This window comes from Sus scrofa, chromosome 3 (genome assembly GCF_000003025.6).
Source record: "Sus scrofa isolate TJ Tabasco breed Duroc chromosome 3, Sscrofa11.1, whole genome shotgun sequence".
Classification (NCBI taxonomy): domain Eukaryota; kingdom Metazoa; phylum Chordata; class Mammalia; order Artiodactyla; family Suidae; genus Sus; species Sus scrofa.
Window position 1 is genome coordinate 7077975 of NC_010445.4, and position 19055 is coordinate 7097029.

At 45.8% G+C, this 19055-nt stretch overlaps 1 protein-coding gene across 1 annotated transcript in view; it reads left to right on the forward strand.

Annotated features, from left to right (window-relative positions):
* MYH11 (myosin heavy chain 11) overlaps positions 1-19055 on the forward strand; it is a 140427-nt gene that overhangs the window by 75308 nt on the left and 46064 nt on the right. The window contains 4 exon segments of the mRNA XM_021086165.1: positions 3718-3781; positions 5958-6056; positions 10364-10507; positions 17847-17942. Of these exon segments, the coding sequence (XP_020941824.1) occupies positions 3718-3781; positions 5958-6056; positions 10364-10507; positions 17847-17942 (403 nt within the window).

Consider the following 19055-nt stretch of genomic DNA (forward strand, 5'->3'; position numbering starts at 1 on the left):
TCTGCTGTATACTAAGCTTCCTGTTCAACATTTAACATTTGTAATTCATTCAGTGAATAGCTACTGAGCACCTGGTAGGTGCTAGACACATAGCCAATACTCATTCATTTAATCAGCAAATACACATTGAGCACCTACTATGTGCCAGGCACATGAAACTTTCAGCAAACATTTATTAAGCACCTACTGTATATAATCATTTTGGCAGGCATTTTTACATGTTATTCTCACTCTTTGTTTTCATTTGCTCGGTTAATTTTTATTAAGCACCTACTGTATACCAGACCCTAAACTAGGCTCTTAGGATCACAGTGAACAATTGAGACATGGTTCCAGCCTTCACAAAGCTTGTGATCTGGTTCCCACATAGAACCCGCAGGTTCCCAGGGCCTCTGCATTCTCACCTGAGCCCAACAGGGAGCAGGAGAGCCCTGCAAGTGGGTGGTTGATGACACAGGCACAAATTATTTTGTGGTGCAAAAGAAGTGGAGGCCTCCACAGAAGAATCAGAAAAATGCTTTCATGAGGAAATTTGGATAAAAGACTGAATCTGCATTCCAGTAGTGAGGGGGGCCCTGCTGATTTGTGGGTACCCCTCTGAACTGTCCATCACCATAGGGTTCCCTGTGGAAAACTTTTTTTTTCTTTTTAGGGCCGTGCCTGCGGCTATGGAAGTTCCCAGGCTAGGGGTTGAATTGGAGCTGCAGCTGCTGGCCTATGCCACAGCCACAGCAATGCCAGGTCTGAGCCACATCTGCACCCTACACTGCAGCTCACGGCAACAACGGTTCCTTAATCCACTGAGCGAGACAAGGGATCGAACCCACATCCTCACAGATACTAGTAGGGTTCATTACCACTGAGTCACAGTGGGAACTACCTCCTGTGAGAAACTCTTTGTGGAAACCTCCGCCCCACCCGCGCAGAGCTGCTGGGGGGAGGGGTGCATTCCTGGGTCCTGCACATTCATGTTTGGGCCCCAGCCCTGTCAACCCCAAGACCTACTTCTTAAATAATTATCCAGTGTCCCCTTTCCTTTCCTGAAATTAAAGTCGCAGATAACATCACCTACCACACTTGCTGGATTTTACAAACCTAGCCCAGTGCTCTTGCTATAGTATGAAGGAGAAATCAAACAAAACAATTTGTAATTAAGATGTACATTTTAGGAGTTCTTGTTGTGGCTCAATGGGTTAAGGACCCAATGTTGTCTCTGTGAGGACGTAGGTTCGATCCCTGGCCTCACTCAATGGGTTAAGGATCCAGCAATGCTGTTGCTGTGGCTGTGGTATAGGTTGCTGCTGCAGCTCCCATTCAGTTCCTGGCCCGGGACCTTCCACATGCCTCAGGCACAGCCATGAAATGAAAAAGATGTGCATTTCAGCCTGTTACTGCTCAGGCCAGACCACAGCAATGAACTAGTCAGATACCTGCATTTATATCCTGAATCACTGGGACCTCAACAGTGACAAGTGCAGACTGAGACAAGGGGGGGGTGCTGGGGATTGAGGCCGCAGATGGGGTTTTCCAGAATGCTGCTGTACTCTTAGGAAAGCTCTGAACAAAAGGACACTTTGCTCTGGGGTTATAAGGATGTGACGCTCTTCTCTTACAACACTGAACATTTTTTGAGGTTTTTTTACCTACAACACCATTAGGGTCTGAGCTGAGCCAATTACAAACAGGCTTTTCACCTCCATGAATATCATAGGGGACATTTGAAAGTCATGGGGATGTGGCTGATGCTTGGTGTCCAGGACTCTCCTGGTCATTGCAGGGTGCCCAGCATCCTTGGCCACTGTCCACAAGAGTAGTAGCTGCCACCATCATGTGACGACCTGACAGTCCCTCCCCTGTATTTCCAGAATCCTCGTGGTGGATGAGCTGCCTCATCTGAGAAGCACTGCATTTATGTGTTGCAACCCAGTGACTAGTTTCTAGCCTGTCAGTAAATGGGAGCAGATTCAAGGTTAACTGCTCTAATGTCCCTTGCTCACTGGTGTCCCACACCTTCTTGGAAGGGAGAGGGGGATGACAGCCAGGACCAGCAGGGTCCTCTGTTGCCATGGCAATGACCTTCATTGTCCCAAATCATTCTAACCCTCTTACTTTTGGGGGGATTTTTGTTTGTTTGTTTGTTTGCTTGAGGTTTTTTGTTTGTTTGTTTGTTTGCTTGCTTTTTTAGGGCCATACCTGCAGCATACGGAATTTCCCAGGCTAGGGGTTGAATCAGACTGCAGCTGCCAGCCTACGCCACAGCCACAGCAATGTTAGATCCAAGCCACATCTGCGACCTACACCACAGTTCTTGCCAATGCCGGATCATTTAACCTGCTGAGCAAAGCTAGGGATGGAACCCGTGTCCTCGTGGATACCAGCCAGGTTCGTTACCTGCTTAGCCACAGCGGGAGCTCCCCCATCTTACTTTTTGATGGAGAAACAGTGAGGGTTGGGTCAAGGCCAGAGCAAGCCCAGGGGTTGGTGCCTCCTTCCGAGTCTGTCACGGGTGGGAAGGAGTGGTGTTAAGGATAAAACGCTTTGTGCGCTATGAAAAAGGTAGGGAAAGGGCTGTCCTTGGCTTTGCGGTTCTGCTGAGGCAGAGGGCAGGTGGATTGACCTCCTCCGTAGGTGGAGGGATCTGATGGGACCCAGGGCTGAGGGTATGGCCCCAACCTGCCTGCAGATCCCCCTGTGCAGGTCCTGCTTGGCTAGCGTGGGTCCCTGGCCTCACTATTTCTGATGCCCCAAAGAAGAGGTTTACTTTGCAGCTGGATGAACTTGAGCCGGATGGGTCCTGGAGGCACAGCATGTTTCTAGGTGGGGGTCGGGGGGTGGGAAGGGGCCCTTCAGCCACTGGGTGTGGCAAAACATGCCTTCTATGCATGGCTCTGTCTCTTAGAAGCTGTGTCCCATTGGGCGGTCCCACTAGCTCTCCCAGCCTTAGTGTTCCCACCTTTAAAATGGGGAGAGTGGAGTCCCTATTTTGGCTCAGAGGGTTAAGAACCTAACACAGTGTCCGTGAGGATGTGGATTCGAGCCCTGGCCTCACTCAGTGGATTAGGAATCCCACATGACCGTAAGCTATGGCATAGGCTGAAGACGTGGCTCGGATCCCATGTTGCTGTGGCTGTGGTGTAGGCTGGCAGCTGCCGCTCCAATTCGACCCCTGGCCTGGGAAGTTCCAAATGCCACAGATGTGGCTGTAAAAAGAAAAAAATAAAAAAAAAACAGAATGGGGAAAGTTATGGTGGAGTGGGTGTCATTGCAAGAACAAGTGAAATTGATTTGTGAACTTGAGCTAAGTTCCCCTGTAGCTGTAAGACCCTCAGTTACCCCTGCTCAGGAGATGCTGACCTGGGAGACTCTTGAGTGTTTGCGAGAACCTCCCTCTGGTTTTTCTTTCTTTTTTCTTTTTATATAATTATTTTTATTTTTTTCCATTATGGCTGGTTTACAGTGTTCTGTCAATTTTTTACAGTACAGCATGGTGGCCCAGTCACACATACATGTACACACGATTTTTTCTCACATTATCATGCTGCATCATAAGTGACCAGACATAGTTCCCAGTGTCTCTTGAGTTTTTCCTTTTTCCCCTGAGTGCTCCCTGACTTCTCCCTCCCCACTTGCCTGCAGCATAGGGGCGGGGGGGCTGAGGCTGTGGGGACCCCCCCGCCACCACTGACACTCTGGTGAACTGTGTTTTCCCATTGGCAGGGCAAATTCATCCGCATCAACTTTGACGTCACGGGTTACATCGTGGGAGCCAACATTGAGACATGTATCCTTTGCTGAGCCTGGGTCACATGGGACTCCCCCTCATCCCTGGCCCCATCAGCCTCCTGCCCGAGAAAGCCATGAGAGCCACCCCTCGGTCCCCAGGCCCTTGGGTGCTGTCCAGGACAAATCTCCCCTGGGGTGGTTTTCCCTTAACAGCAAGCCTTGTAGTGGGGTGGGGGGTCCCCAGGGTTTCGGGGACCCCAAGCAGTCTGCATTTGATTCTGGGTGGACCTCTTCCTAGCTGAGTGATCTTGGGCCAGTTACTCAACCTCTCTGTGCCTCATCAGTGAAATGGAGATGATAATAGTACCTGCCTCATAGGTACTCTGTCATGACAGGGTAAGGGCCAGTTGAGTGTCGGCTAAGGTGAGATCTCGCTTCATCCTTCTGGAGCCTGCGGCCAAGGCCAAACCCAAGACCCCCGGGTCCTTCTTAGGAAGAGCACAGCTCCAGCCCATAGATAGGACATCCGTGGAAATAGAACTTTCCCAGAGACATCAGGATTCCACCAGCCTACCAGGGACCACTTAGCATCTCAGGCCAGGGCTGGGCACCATCCCCACCTCCCAGAGCTGGGTTGGGATTAAATAAGACAGCAAAACACACCAGAGTTCTCCGCCGAGAGAGAAAGAGATCATGAATAATCCTGCGTGGGCTCAGAACGGGCAGGGCCCCCAGCTGCATTCTGGTTTTCAAAAGTTTCTGGATTCTGGAATTGCCGTTGTGGGTTTGTGGCCTTTGAGTTCCTGCTGTGGTACAGCGGTTTAATGATTTGGCTTGTCTCTCGGGAGGCACTGGTTAACCATTCCTGGTCCAGTGCAGTGGGTTAAGGATCTAGATTTGCTGCGGCTGTGGCATAGGTTACAGCCCCAGCTCGGATTCCATCCCTGGCCTGGGAAATTCCATATGGCATGGGTGCAGCATATGGAAAGAACCAAGAAATGTGGCCTCAAGTGGGGAAGTTAGTTTATAGGACCTGACATGACAGAGCAAAGGCGGATACAGTCTAATCCTGTGGATTCGGGAACACAGAGAAGAAGTGATCATTCTTTTTTTTTTTTTTTTTTTTTTTTTTTTTAGGGCCACACTCACAGCCTATGGACGTTCCCAGGCTAGGGGCTGAATCAGAGCTGGAGCTGCCAGCCTCAGCCACAGCCATAGCAACACAGGATCTGAAACATGTCTTCAGCCTGCTCCACAGCTCATGGCATCACCGGATCCTCAGCCCACTGAGCCAGGCCAGGGATTGAACCTGCTGCATCCTCATGGATACTAGTCAGGTTCGTTACCACTGAACCATAGTGGGAACTCCCAAATAGAGTCTGGCTCTTACATGTGGGAAATACACCTGGTACAACAGTCCAGCCCCCCGTGTGCCTTCCCAGCATCCCTGACCCCCATGGTCCGCACACCCTCCCCATGGCAGAACAGCCCTCCTTAAATTAATTAGTGGGGCATGTTTACAGTATCCTGAGGCTAGTCAGCTGGTCAGCTGGGTCAAGGTCAGTCAGCCAGCTGGGGCTGGTACCCAGCTCCATGAAGCCCAGCCCCTGGGCTGGGGTGTTTGGGGCCCCCACAGACACGTGGCCTTGCTGCTTCCTGGCTCTGTGCTCTTGGGAAATGAACCTTGCCCGACCTTCCCTGAGCCTCAGTTTCCCTATATGGAAACTGCAAATAATAACAGCACTTCATTCCTAGGATAGCTTGTGAGGTTTACATGGGACCATGCACCTCAAACATTTAGCACAGGGATTAATAGATCACAGAGGGCGTAATTATTTTTACTCTGTAATATCTAAAGACAGTTCACTCTACAAAAGAGAAGTTGGTGATGGTCATTGGGGAAACATCTCTTCATGCTCCTCCCATGAGTCTTTCATCCTGGAGTCCTTTGGCGTCTGTCTTTTTATGTGCCCCCACTCCGCCCTGTTCCCCCCACTTCTCTCCAATACTGGGGCCCACCAGATGCCCCCAGTGGTCTCACATTGGATCAGTGAGCTGGAAGGTCAACCCATGCGGATCAGGCATGGATGGCTTGACTGCGCCTCAGAGCTCTCCAGGGTCCTGAGATTTCCCCTCCAGGAGCTCGTGTGACAGGGATTGGGGAGGGAGGTCGTACACCTGCCAGAGGAAGACACACGTGGTGTCCCTGGAATTCTTAACTCCTCCCAAACCAGATCTGCTAGAAAAATCACGTGCAATTCGCCAAGCGAGAGAGGAGAGGACATTCCACATCTTTTACTATCTGATCGCTGGAGCCAAGGAGAAGATGAAAAGTAAGTGATGGGCCAGACATGGAGAACAGATGTGTGGCTGCCAACAGGGAGGGGGAGGAAGTGGGATGGACAAAGAGTCTGGGGTTAGTAGATGCAAACTATGACATTTAGAATGGATGAGCAATGAGGTCTTGATGTACAGCACAGGGAACCATATCCAATCACTTGTGATAGAACATGATAGAAGATAATATGAGAAAAAGAATGTATGTAGATGAATAACTGGGTCACTTTGCTGTACAGCAGAAATTGACAGAACATTGTAAATCAACTACAATAAAAGCTTTTTTAAAAAAAATGTGTGTGAGGGGAGTTCCCAGCGTGGCTCAGCAGAAACGCATCTGACTTGCATCCGTGAGGATGCAGGTTCAATCCCTGGCCTTGCTCAGTGGGTTAAGGATCCTGCATTGCCGTGAGCTGTGGTGTAGTTCACAGACACAGCTTGGATCTCACGCTGCTGTGGCTGTGGCCAGGCCAGTGGCTACAGCTCCGATTTGACCCTTAGCCTGGGAACTGCCATGTGCTGCAGGCGTGGCCTTAAAAAGCCAAATAATAATCATAAGAATTGAGTGAAGGGCAAGGATGTGGGTTGGGAGATTTCAGCCCTCCCTTTTATCAGGATCCAGAGTTCATCAGGATTGGCTATTAAAACAGAGTCTGAGATCCTGCCAGGGAAAGAGTTACACATCTCTGGGCAGCAGAGGTGTAATTCCTCATCTCCTTTTAGTGAGTTGAGCGTGGCTTCTCTTCAATCATTCTCACTTCCTGAGCACCTACTGTGTGATGTAGTAGACAGCAGTTTCATCTACTACAAATTTATATAATGCCCAGTTAGGCATGATATAGCTAATTAATCAAGCCCAATTAAACTGGACGCCAATTGGAATGGATGACATCAAATTCAGATAGACACAGTCTGTGCCTTCCAGGAAGGGAGAAAGACAATTGCCATGTTTGCAAGTTTATAAAACTTGCACATATGTAAGATGCATTCTGATTTTATAAGAAAGTTGGGAGGGCAGCACTTTTCATTGGACCTATTTTGAAAGCAACTTTAAAGTGTCCTTTTGGAAGAGCCAGGAGTCCACTAAATTTTTCTGTAAAGAACCAGATAGTAAATGTTTTACACTCTGGAGGCCACATGGTGACTGTCACAGCTCCTCAGCTCTGCCATTGTAACTCAGAAGCAGGCCCAGAATTGCCCAAACCAATGGGCGAAGCTATATTACAACAGCGTTTTCTTTCCAAAAATCGGAATAGGCAGTGTGTTGCACTTTGCTGCCATCTGTGGCAGGGGAAATAGTTTTCACATAAAAACAATACACTCTAAGGAGTTCCCATAGTGGCTCAGTGGTAAAGAACCTGACCAGAATCCATGAAAACGCAGGTTCGATCCCTGGCCTCACTCTTTAGATAGGGGATCTGGCATTGCTGTGGCCTGTGGTGTAGGTCACAGATGTGGCTCGGATCCTGTGATGCTGTGGCTGTGGCATAGGCGGGCAGCCACAGCTCCTATTCGACCCCTAGCCTGGGAACTTCTATGTGCCGCGGGTGCGGCCCTAAAAAGATTTTTAAAAAAATACACACACACACATACACACACACACACACACTGTATTCCAGACAACAATAGGAAATTATACATTCTAGGCATGCAAGGGAGTTCATTTTCTAACTTAAAAGAACATGTAAATCACAGGTGAAGAAAGGTGTATGCTGGGGAGTACAGGTACCTAGTATGGTTTACATCCCAGTAATAAGTTCAAGTCCTAAATTTTAGGAGAATTGTACAAATTTTGCTTCCTATCAGTTTTGTAACCTGGGGTTAGTTACTTGCTTAGAAAATTACCAAAAAGATGTGTGGGCTTGTTGGTACCTTCACGGTGATGAGGTGTATTACAGAGCTCCACCACTAGGGGAAGCAGCGTTCATTATTTAATCTTGCTGCTTGGCCTCTGGAACAATTTTGGGTAAAAGGAGGGAGGCTGAATGCTGGTTATACCGTGGCAAATAGGTAAATGAACAGTTGTAGTGCAGACACTAAGGAGTGGCATAGAAGTATTTATATTTCTCTTTCTATGACACTAGGAGTGGCATATTTATATTTCTCTTTCTATGACACTAAGGAGTGGCATAGAAGTATTTATATTTATATTTGGTGCCAAAGTCAATAGTTCAGTTGTTTGGTAACTTGGGTTCCAGTTTTGTGCTGTCTCTAGCCTTCCAGAAATCAAGCAAGGATAAGACGAGCAACCATAATTCCTAAGAATAGTTTGTATGCTTGCTGCTAGATCTGGAAAGAGATTAGGCTTTTAGAGAGAGTTAACTATTTTTAAATGTATCCATGGTCTGGATAATGAAATTTTGGCAGAGACTCAAATTCTTGTGCCTTTAATTAGGCATTTCAGTTAATCCAAAGGCTTGAGTTAATTGGTATCTTGGGTCAGTTTAACCTCAAGTTTATCAAGCAGCTTCCAAGTGATTTGACCCATAAAAGACCTTTATTAAAAAAGAAAAGCATCTCGCTGACTTCCCTCCAAAAGCATAATCAAATCCAGCCTAAATAAGATTGATCTAGTGTCATGAAAGCAAAAAGTATAAGAAAAAAAGGAGTGATGATAAAGTTGGGGGAAAAAGGTGGTGAAAACGAAGGAATGTAACCACAGAATTATGACTTTATAAAAAACAACATTTAATACATGTAATAAACTAAGAGTTACAAACATTTATGCCAGATATGTACGAAGAGCCAGATAGTACATATTTTAAGCTTTGGGGAGCATACGGTTTCTGTTGTAGCCACTCTACTCTGGCTGCCACTGTGGCATGAAAGCAGCCATAGAAAATAGACAAGGAAGTGAGCGTGGCTGTGTTTCAATAAAACTTTATTTACAAAACAGCCAGCAAACTAGATTAGCCAACCCCCGATATAAGCCTTATCTATTGACTCAACTGGAAATAATTTGAGGCGAGACAGAATGGTATAAGAGCCCCAAATCTTTTTCCACTGTAGCGGAAGTAATTTTGTCATATCCAGAAGTAGCCATTAGTATTATGTATAAACATAATATATATTAAGTCAATTATATAGAGACATAGTGATAATTACAAGGAGAAACAGCTAAAAGAAACAAAAGCAGTGGTTTTAGGGTAAGGTAGGAGCTGGAGAAAAGATGAGGCAAGGAATGATGTTTTTATTATAAAACTTTTGGTAGTAATTGTTTTTTCTCATACATATACTTGTTGAGTTTAACGTGTTTTGTAAAGATAGGACAGAATCAACTATTATGCAATGTATACAGAAGAAAATCACAGTGTTAATTAGATATCCAAAAGACATATATGGCAAATCATGGAAGATTAGGGAATTATTTCATTATTAAAGGAGGAAGAACTGGGGCGATTCAGAAACAAACGCTGATGAAGGCTGCAAAACGAGGGTGCCTTTTTCCTCCCTCAGGATGCTCATCATGTTCACATTAAATTCTGCTTGACCAGGAATGACTGGAAGCAGCAAGTTGTATTTCAGGCTCTTAATACAAGTTTCATGTCTATAACTCAATGGTTTTGTTTTTGTTTTTTTGTTTTGTTTTGTTTTGGTTTTGGTTTTTTGTTTTGTTTTGTTTTGTTTTTTTGGTCTTTTTAGGGTGGCACCCGCAGCATATGGAGGTTCCCAGGCTAGGGGCTGAATTGGAGCTATAGCTGCTGACCTACACCACAGCCACAGCAACATGGGATCTGAGCCACATCTGGGACCTACACCGTGGCTCATGGCAATGCTGGATCCTTAACCCACAGAGCAAAGCCAGGGATTGAACCTGCATCTTCATGGATGCTAGTCAAATTCGTTTCCACTGAGCCATGACGGGAACTGCACTCAGTAGTTGACTTTTAAAATCCATGTGTATATTTGAATTTGTTAAAAGTTTAATAAATGGATGGATAAAGACTAATCTAACTTTTCAGACAACTTTGTTTCTGAAGGCAGGGTTTCTTCGGGCCACTGAGATTAGAAGCATCCCTTCCTCTGGGTAGATGCAATGTCCAATCAGTAGTCATGACTTAGCAAGCGGAGCCAAGGCTGGATTTCAGCTACCAGACTCCCTGGGGCAGTGCACAACCTGCACCACTGTATGAGGCGGGTGGTGGCTGATGATGGCGTCTATGCAATGAAGCAGAAGGAAGGTTTTAAACTGGGAAAGGAAAAAAAAGATTATGATGGGCCAGACCCTTTACCAGGTTCCTGGGTCATGGTCAAAGTAGAAGTGTGCTTTCCTGACCACTATCCCGTCTTCCTTTTCTTCTAGATGACTTGCTCTTGGAGGGCTTTAGCAACTACACATTCCTCTCCAATGGCTTTGTGCCCATCCCAGCTGCCCAGGATGATGAGATGTTCCAGGAAACTGTAGAGGCCATGGCGATCATGGGCTTCAGTGAGGAGGAGCAGCTGTGTAAGTCTTAACCACTTTGAGGTGGGGTGTTTGTGAGGAGACCAAAGTTCCTCCTTTTGCTACTCCTAGAATCAGTTAGGGACTCTTCTCTGGTCAGGACAGATTTCTGCTCTCTGTATTCTCCAACCCCTCAAAAAAGGGGGGGGGGAATTAAAGTTACTTTAGGTGGTTTTATTGGTGTTTTAGAAAAGTAGCTGCATGAGCTAGAGCTCTTTCAGTTACAAGTGCCCCACATGGGCTTAAGCAAAAAGGAAAATGATTCACTTATAGAGATAAAAAATTCAAGGATCCTAGTTTTAGGACCAAGTTTTAGGGACTCAAAGGATATCTTTAGAACCTGGTCTCTCAACAACATTTTTTTTAAGTAGGCAGAGGTTTCTTGGCAACAAAATGGCTGCTGTGGCTCTAGCCCTTACATCCATTGAGTTTATATCCAGCAGAAAAGAGCAGAGTGGATTCCCTGCCTGAGTGCCTGAATGGCATCTCATTGCCTAGGTTGATGTGCATATTCCTGAACTACTCCTAATGGGCCAGGGTTGTAGAAAACTCTGTTACATCTCTATGTTATGGCCTCTATTCCATTCTTGGAGCTGGAGGTAGAGAGGTTGTTGGCCTTATCAAGAGCATGTGGGCAGAAGGGAGAGGGAGTAATTGAAGCAGTGTGTTCACTCGGATCCTTTCTGAAAAGGCAGTTCTAGTGATAGACCAATATTTATCAATGTCATCAGCCAAGAAATATATTTGGTCCTGAAAATAGGAAAGCTCATAGCAATATACCTGGTTTCCATATTGTGCTTTAAGAAGCATTTTTCCTTCTGGATTAGACATGCCTCAGTGTTGAAGGTTCATCTATTTGGGGAGCACCAGGACAAGATTATGGAAAAATTCCCTTTTTTCCCACACCCATGCCCCTTTGTAGCCCCAGAGTAAGGGCTACCATTGCTGAAATGGAGCATAATAAGGAAGGGCAGCTCCTCCTGAGATAACTTGGGACCCAGAAAAAGAAGCCTGCACAGGTCAGATAGCAAATGGGTGGTGTTTGTGGATTTTGGCCAAGATCCTGCTTCAGAATCCAGGGCTAAGAGCATCCCTTCCTGAATGACATCAGCACTCCAAGACTGATTCATTTTATTTGGAACGTGAGTCAGTTTGACTTCTAATCTGTACTTTAAATAAAGATACAATTAATGGTTAAGTACTTGCTGTGGGCCAAGTACTTGCTAAATCCCCCTTTTAAAAAATGTAACAGGATGTTCAGTTTTATTTAAATAACAAAAAATTAGAACTAACTAAAATACTAAGTGATAGAAGATTTATTCAACTGTTGTTTGACCTTTGAAAGAAAACAATGGGGCCTTTTAAATCATCTTAGAAAGACGTTGCCTTATGGCAAAATGCTTCTAATATATTTGAAGACATCAAGGGACAAAGCAATATGCCAAGTGCTTTATGCACATTATTTAGTATCATGATAACCCTAGGAGGTGGCCGTTGTTACCCTAATTTGCAGATGAGGAAACTGAGTCACAAGGAAGTAAAGGAACTTATCCAAGGACCCATGGCCAATGGCTGATGGAGCTGGGACTCACTCTTGGGTCTCATGGAATCTCAAGCCCCACTTTATGATTCACTGCGCTCTGTTTTTGTCTGGGAACATGATTTTTGTCCTTTAAACTTAAAAAAAAAAAAATCTATGTCAGAACCAAGGTGTGGAAACCAAGGTTCAAAGGAGCCCAGTATTTTCTCCAATGTAGATTCACTTCGCTGGGCAAGTGAGACGGTATTTCCTTCTCTAGTCCCCTTCAGTTCTTCTGATGACTTTCAAAGGGAGGAACAGTTTGGCATCTGCTAGGTCTTCAGTCCCTCCCTGGCAGTTGCTAATCACCCTTTTAATCCTGGAGAGCAGACTCCAGGCCCAGCACCCTGGGCGGGCCCCAGCATCTTGCTAGAATTTGAGAAGATGATTTATTTTTCTTGTGTTTATAGTTGCCATCTATTTATGGCAAGGAAAGCTGATTTTTTTAACTTAAGACAAAAATTCCTCCTAAAGCAAATCTTAGGAAAGCGAAGGGAATGTAAAGGAAAATATTGAGCAAATAATAGAGCAGATGGTACAGCTATAGAACAAGCATTAATATGAGGGTGTACAAATGACTGACGCCTGTGGGACACAGACTTGGACCACACTGTGTATACCAACCCTAATTATAAATCTAGGGCTATTCCCAGTCCTCCCCAAAGAGGCCAAAGATAAATGGGGTGTCAGGCCTGAGCCTAGAGTTGCGTGAGGCTCAAGGTGATCAGTCTCCTATGGTTCCTAGACCTCAGCAAAGGAGAGGTGCTTGCCCCAGGGTGCATAGAGAGCTAATAGCAGTATAAGACTATATAATCAGGATGACATCATAACAGCTACTATTTATTGAGCAACTACTACTTACTGACCAGGTTCTTTGCATTTAATCCTCATGACAATGCGATGAGGTAGGTGTTTTGATCGGCCTTCAGGTGGCAAAATGGGGACACAGAAGGGCTAATACCTGACTTGAGGTCACACAGCTATTAATAATACAGCCAAGATGTGAACCCTGAGCAGCTGGCTCCAGCGCCCACGTCCTGAGAGCCTCACAGGGACTGTCTAGGTCCATCTCCAGATGTCAGTCCTTCACAATTGCTGCTGCTTCTGGGTTTCATCTGTATTATTGAATATTTGTATGGTTGAATATTTGTAGGCACAGGGTGCGTTTCGACCGCCCCATCCACTCTGGGCTTTGTCCTAAACAGCTATTCTCGGAAGATCACTAAATGTATGTCCTGGTTATACACTTTCAAATACATTAGAATAAAGACCTAATTATTCACGTATTTTAAAATTTCACATACCCACTAAAATCATCCACCCTGTGTACACCCTGTGTACATGTGATATGTCTACTACATGTGGGGAAACTCTGTTTCCTATTCCTCAGTAATAAGGGCAGTGTATTTGTTTCCTGTGGCTGCTGTAACAAATGACCACAAACTAGGTGCCTTAAAACAATAGGAACTTAGTTTCTCATGGTTCCGGAGGCCAGGAGTCTGAAACCAAGATGTGGGTGGGGTGAGTTCCTCCAGAGGCTCTGAGGGAGAATCCATCCCAGGCCCCTCTCCCTGTCTCTTCGTGGTTGCTGGCAGCCCTTGGCTTGTTAGCCCTAACCCTGACCCTGACCCTGACCCTAACCCTAACCCTAAACCTGACCCTGACCCTGACCCTAACCCTGACCCTGACCCTAACCCTAACCCTAACTGGCCTTCCAATCTGCCTTCTTCACATTTCCTTCTGATCTGTGCATCCTCTTCTCTTCTCTCTGGTATCAGCACAACTTGTCATTGGATTTAAGACCCACTAGGTGAATCTCAGGTGATCTCATTGAATTACATCCACAGGGATCCTTTTCCAAAGAAAGTCATCTTCACAAGCTCTGGATGGTCACATGTTTGGGGGGGCCACCATTCAACCCATGACAGGTGGCTATTGCTATTTAGCTCATACTGGGCCAGGCCCCTGGCATGCAGCATCTTTCCTGATAGAAACCTCATGAAGCAGGCACTGCTGTTACCCTCTCCATTTTGCAGATGGGGAAACTGAGGCTCAGTGAGGTGAAGCTGGGGTTTGAACTCAGGGCTTTCTAACATGAGAGTGCATGCGTTCAACCACTGCCCCAGATGGCCAGTCCTCACTACCCTCGCCATGTGGGCAGCCCCCTCCAGTTTGCCACTTTGCTGTCCACCAGTTCTTGTGACCTGGGAGTGGTGACCATTTTTAGTCATTTCTGTGACCATGTTCTCTAGACCAGAAAGTACAAACCAGCAGCACCTGAGCCCACAGGAGAGAATGGCCACCACGGCCGTTAAAGGTGTTCATTTTAGATGTGGGAAGATTTCACATAAAGATCTAGATTTCCATCCTCTTTGGGGAAATCAGAAGTCTGGCAGCTCTGGGTTTGCCTCCCTGTGGCCAGGATGGGAGTAGCAACTTATGGGGTTGTGGCCCCTTGAGTCCCCTCAGTCCCCGTTAATTTGCTTTGCTCATTTATTTTTATTTATTTCTAATTTTTTTGTCTTTTTAGGGCCACACCCACCGCATATAGAGATTCCCAGGCTAGGGATCACATCAGAGCTGTAGCTGCCCGCCTACACCACAGCCACAGCTATGAGGAATCCGGCTGTGTTTCGATCTTCCAGCCAGGTCTGCCACTGAATAGGTGGCAGCTCATGGCAATGTAGGATCCTAAATCCGTTGGGCAATGCCAGGAATCAATCCTGCGTCCTCATGGATGCTAGTCAGATTCGTTCCACTGAGCCACAAAGGGAACTGCTGCTTTGCTCATTTAGACCGGTGGTTCTCAACCTCCGGGGAAGCGGGAGGGGAGTTAACCCCCAGGGAACAGGGCAATGTCTGGTGGTATTTCTGGCCATCACAATTTCGGAGAGGGCGGCACTACTGACATCTAGTGGTGAGAGAGCAGAAATGCCGCTAAACATTAGCGTGATGCAGAGGGCCTCTCCCATAATAAAGAATTATCTGGGTCAAAATTTCACTAGGGCCAAGATTAAGAAATCCTACATTTCACTGTTTACCTGGGCTCTGCAGGCATTTCAGCAATCCCTGGTTTAGACTTGCAGTTTTAAGAACTGTGAGTATGGCATGTGACAGTTTACAAAGCCCCTTTCATAGATGTTATTATTGAAGAAAGTGCATCAGCTGTGTCCTGTTGACAGAAGCTTTGTTCATTGTGGGCCTGGGGGTTTCTTCAATGGTAACTGGGAGCATAGAGATGGGTGGTCTAGGCTTTTCTCATACTGAACCAGGCCGGGTCCCTAAGGTGTGAGGACAGCTGGTGTAAATGGCCTGAGGAACCAGAGAAACCTGAAATCTCTAGGCTTTGTTCCTGGAACACAGTGATTTCTGGGAAATCCTGGGTGGGGTTCCTGTGGTGGCTCAGTGGTAACAAGCCTGACTAGTATCCACGAGGATACAGGTTTGATCCCTGGCCTTGCTTAGTGGGTTAAGAATCCAACAAGCTGTGGTATAGGTCACAGATGTGCTTGGATCCCTCATTGCTGTGGCTGTGGCTTAGGCCTGCCATAGCCAGGGAACTTCCATATGCCACAGGTGTGGCCCTAAAAAGCCAAAAAGAAAAAAGAAAAAACGAAATCCTGAGTGATTTGTACCTGAGTTAATCTAAAGCCAAGCATTTGCATGAATCAGTCTTCTCTCCATCCATCTAACCAACCAACCATCCTTCCATCTATCTCTTCATCAATCCATTGATTGATGCATCCATTGACCATCATCCATATCCCTTCTTCCATCTACCCATCCATCCATCCATTCATCTTCCATCCATCCATCCATCCATCCACCCATCCATTCATCTTCCATCCATTCATCTACCTTCCCTCCCCATATGTGTCCGGACCCTGGAATAGGCTTTGGGGACACAGAGATGATGGGACCGTGCCCTACTCTCTGTAGCTCATGGTCTTTTGGGCATTTCAGACTCGGAGACCATGTTAACAGTAACATGGGCTGAGTGTGGAGTCAGAAGAGTTTCAGGGGTTCTGGCAACACACGTTTTGTCTGGAGATACTTGGACACGTGGGGAGAAACTCCCCCTTCTTTATCCCAACACGAACAGCTCACACGCCCAGAGTATAAGAGGCATAGAATTTTGTTTTGTCTTTAACTACTCTCTTGTTCATTTTTGGCTGTCCTGAGGCACATGGAGCTCCCAGGCCAGGGGTCAGATCTGAGCCGTAGTTGTACCCCAAGCCCCAGCTGTGGCAATACCAGATCCTTAACCCACTGTGCAAGGTTGGGGATCGAACCTGTAACTCAGTGCTCCTAAGACCCCACTGATCCCATTACACCACTGATCCCATTGCACCGCAGTGGGAACTCCTAAATACTTGTTATTGACATACAACTTACATTTGGAAAATTGCATATAAATGTATAATTCAAAGAATTCTTACAGACCGAACACACCTTTGCAACTCACACCCGTTTTAACTAAGAGAACACAAACACCACCAGGCCCCATGAAGGTCTCTCAGGCTCTTTCTAGTAGCTTCCTCCAGTCAAGGCTGTCCACCAGCCTGACTTCCAACAGCATAGTATTGCCTGTTCGTGAGCATTCTGTAAGAGGGGCTTGCACAGTACATGCTTATTTTCATTTGGAGTCTATTGTTCAGCACTCATGTTTGTGAGATACACCAGTTTTGTGGTTTGTAGTCGTAAATCATTCAGGCTCCTTGCTCTATGGAAAGGGTTAACAAACATTTTACCTGAATGGCCAGATAGGAGTTCCCTAGTGGCACAGCAGTCTAAGGATCTGGCATTGTGACTGCAACAGCTCAAGTCACTGATGTGGTGCAGGTTCAATTCCTCATCCAGAAACTTTTTTCTTAGGGCCACACCCAAGGCCTATGGACATTCCCAGGCTAGGGTATAATTGGAGCTGTAGCCACCAGCCTCCTCCACAGCCACAGCAGCATCAGATCTGAGCCACATCTGCGCCCTACACTACAGCTCACAGCAACGCCTGATCCTTAACCCACCAAGCAAGGCCAGGGGTCGAACCTGCATCATCATGGATATTAGTCAGATTCGTTTCCTCTGAGCCCCAACAGGAACTCCAGCAACTTTCAACACAGCAAAAATAAATAAATAAATAAATAAATAAATAAATAAATAAAGGGCCAGATAGTAAATATTTTAGCCTTAGCAGGCCATCCGATCTCCATAGTAACTGTTGAACTCTGCCATTTAGCATGCAAACCCCTATAGACAGTGGTCAGTGAATGAGTGTGGCTGTGTTCCAATAAGACTTTATTTATGGAGTCCCCACTGTGGCATGACAGGATCAGTGGCATCTTGGGAGCGCTGGGGGCAGGTTTGATCACCAGCCCCGCACAGTGGGTTAAGGATACAGCATTGCCGCAGCTGTGGCTTAGGTTGCAACTTCCGCTTGGTTCTTATCCCTGGCCCGGGAACTCCATATGTTGTAGGGTGGCCGAAAGCAAACAAAAAAATGGGAGGCAGTGGGCAGGATATGGTCCATGGGCTGTAGTCTGCCAGCCCCTGCTGTGTAGTAGTCCCCTGTGGCACCATCTTCCAAACATATGCTACTCCCCCATGGCCAGGTTTCCTACCCTCTCGACAGGGAGTTGAGGTAGCTTGGATTTCTCCTAAAAGCTCCGATCTGAGTCACTATGGGGGAAGGATGTCGGCTGGCTGTGGATCCTCTGTGATGTTTAGGTATGGACATCCGTGACTTATCTGTTCTTCTCACTTCAGCCATATTGAGGGTGGTGTCATCCGTCCTGCAGCTTGGAAATATCGTCTTCAAGAAGGAAAGAAATACAGACCAGGCGTCCATGCCAGATAACACAGGTGCCTGCTACTTTTTATAATAACTGATAACCTGGGTGATGGGTTGTCACATTCAGTCTTTATTTTTCCGGAGGAGAGTATCTGGGGTATCAACAAGAACTAGACGAGGTTATTAGCATTGAATTCTCTCTTTTTTCCAAACTTTTCCACTGATGAAGATCCTATATGGCACTGGGAGTTTGGGGTTAGTAGAGGCAAACTGTTGCATTTGGAGTGGATAAGCCATGAGGTCCTACTGCACAGCACAGGGAACTGTATCTAGTCACTTGTGATGGAACATGATGGAGGATGATGTGAGAAAAAGAATGGATATTAATGTATAACTGGGTCAGTTTGCTGTATAGCAGAAATTGACAGAACATTGTAAATCAGCTACATTTGATTAAAAAAAAAAAAGATCCTATGTGGACAATTCTTGAGTCAGAGTATGGGAGAAAAAACTAAATTCTCAATCAGACAGATCCTTAGAGAGTGTCTCTTCTAACCACCCCCCCCCATTTGTTTTATTAAACAAATATTTTTGAGCACCTGCTATATGCCAGCACACTGGGATACAGCAGGAAGTAAGACAGGAACCGCCACATTTCTCATGGCACGTATGGTCTTGTTGGGAGACAGACTTCAAGTTCCCTGCAAATTGGGTTGTCGGATAAAATACAGGACGCCCAGTGAAGTTTGAATTCCAGATAAACACTTTTAAAAAGTTTTTAATCTTTTATTGAAGTATCATTGAGTTACAATGTTGTATTCATTTCAGATGTACAACAAAGTAATTGTTATACATCTACCTATATCCATTCTTTTTTTCAAATTCCTTTCCCATATAGGTTATTCCAGAGTATTGAGTAGATTTTCCTGTGCTATAGGAACATAGTAGGTCCTCATTGATTAATTATTTTATGTGTAAGAGTGTGTAGATATTAATCCCAATTCCTAATTTATCCTCCCCCACCCCTTCCCATTTGGTAACCACAAATTTGTTTTCAAAATCTGTGAGTCTTTCTGTTTTGTAAATTAGTTCATTTACAAACTAATCTGTATCATTTTGTTCATCTGTATCATTTTTTCCATTTGTATCATTTTTTAAGATTCCACGTACAAGTGATAGCATGT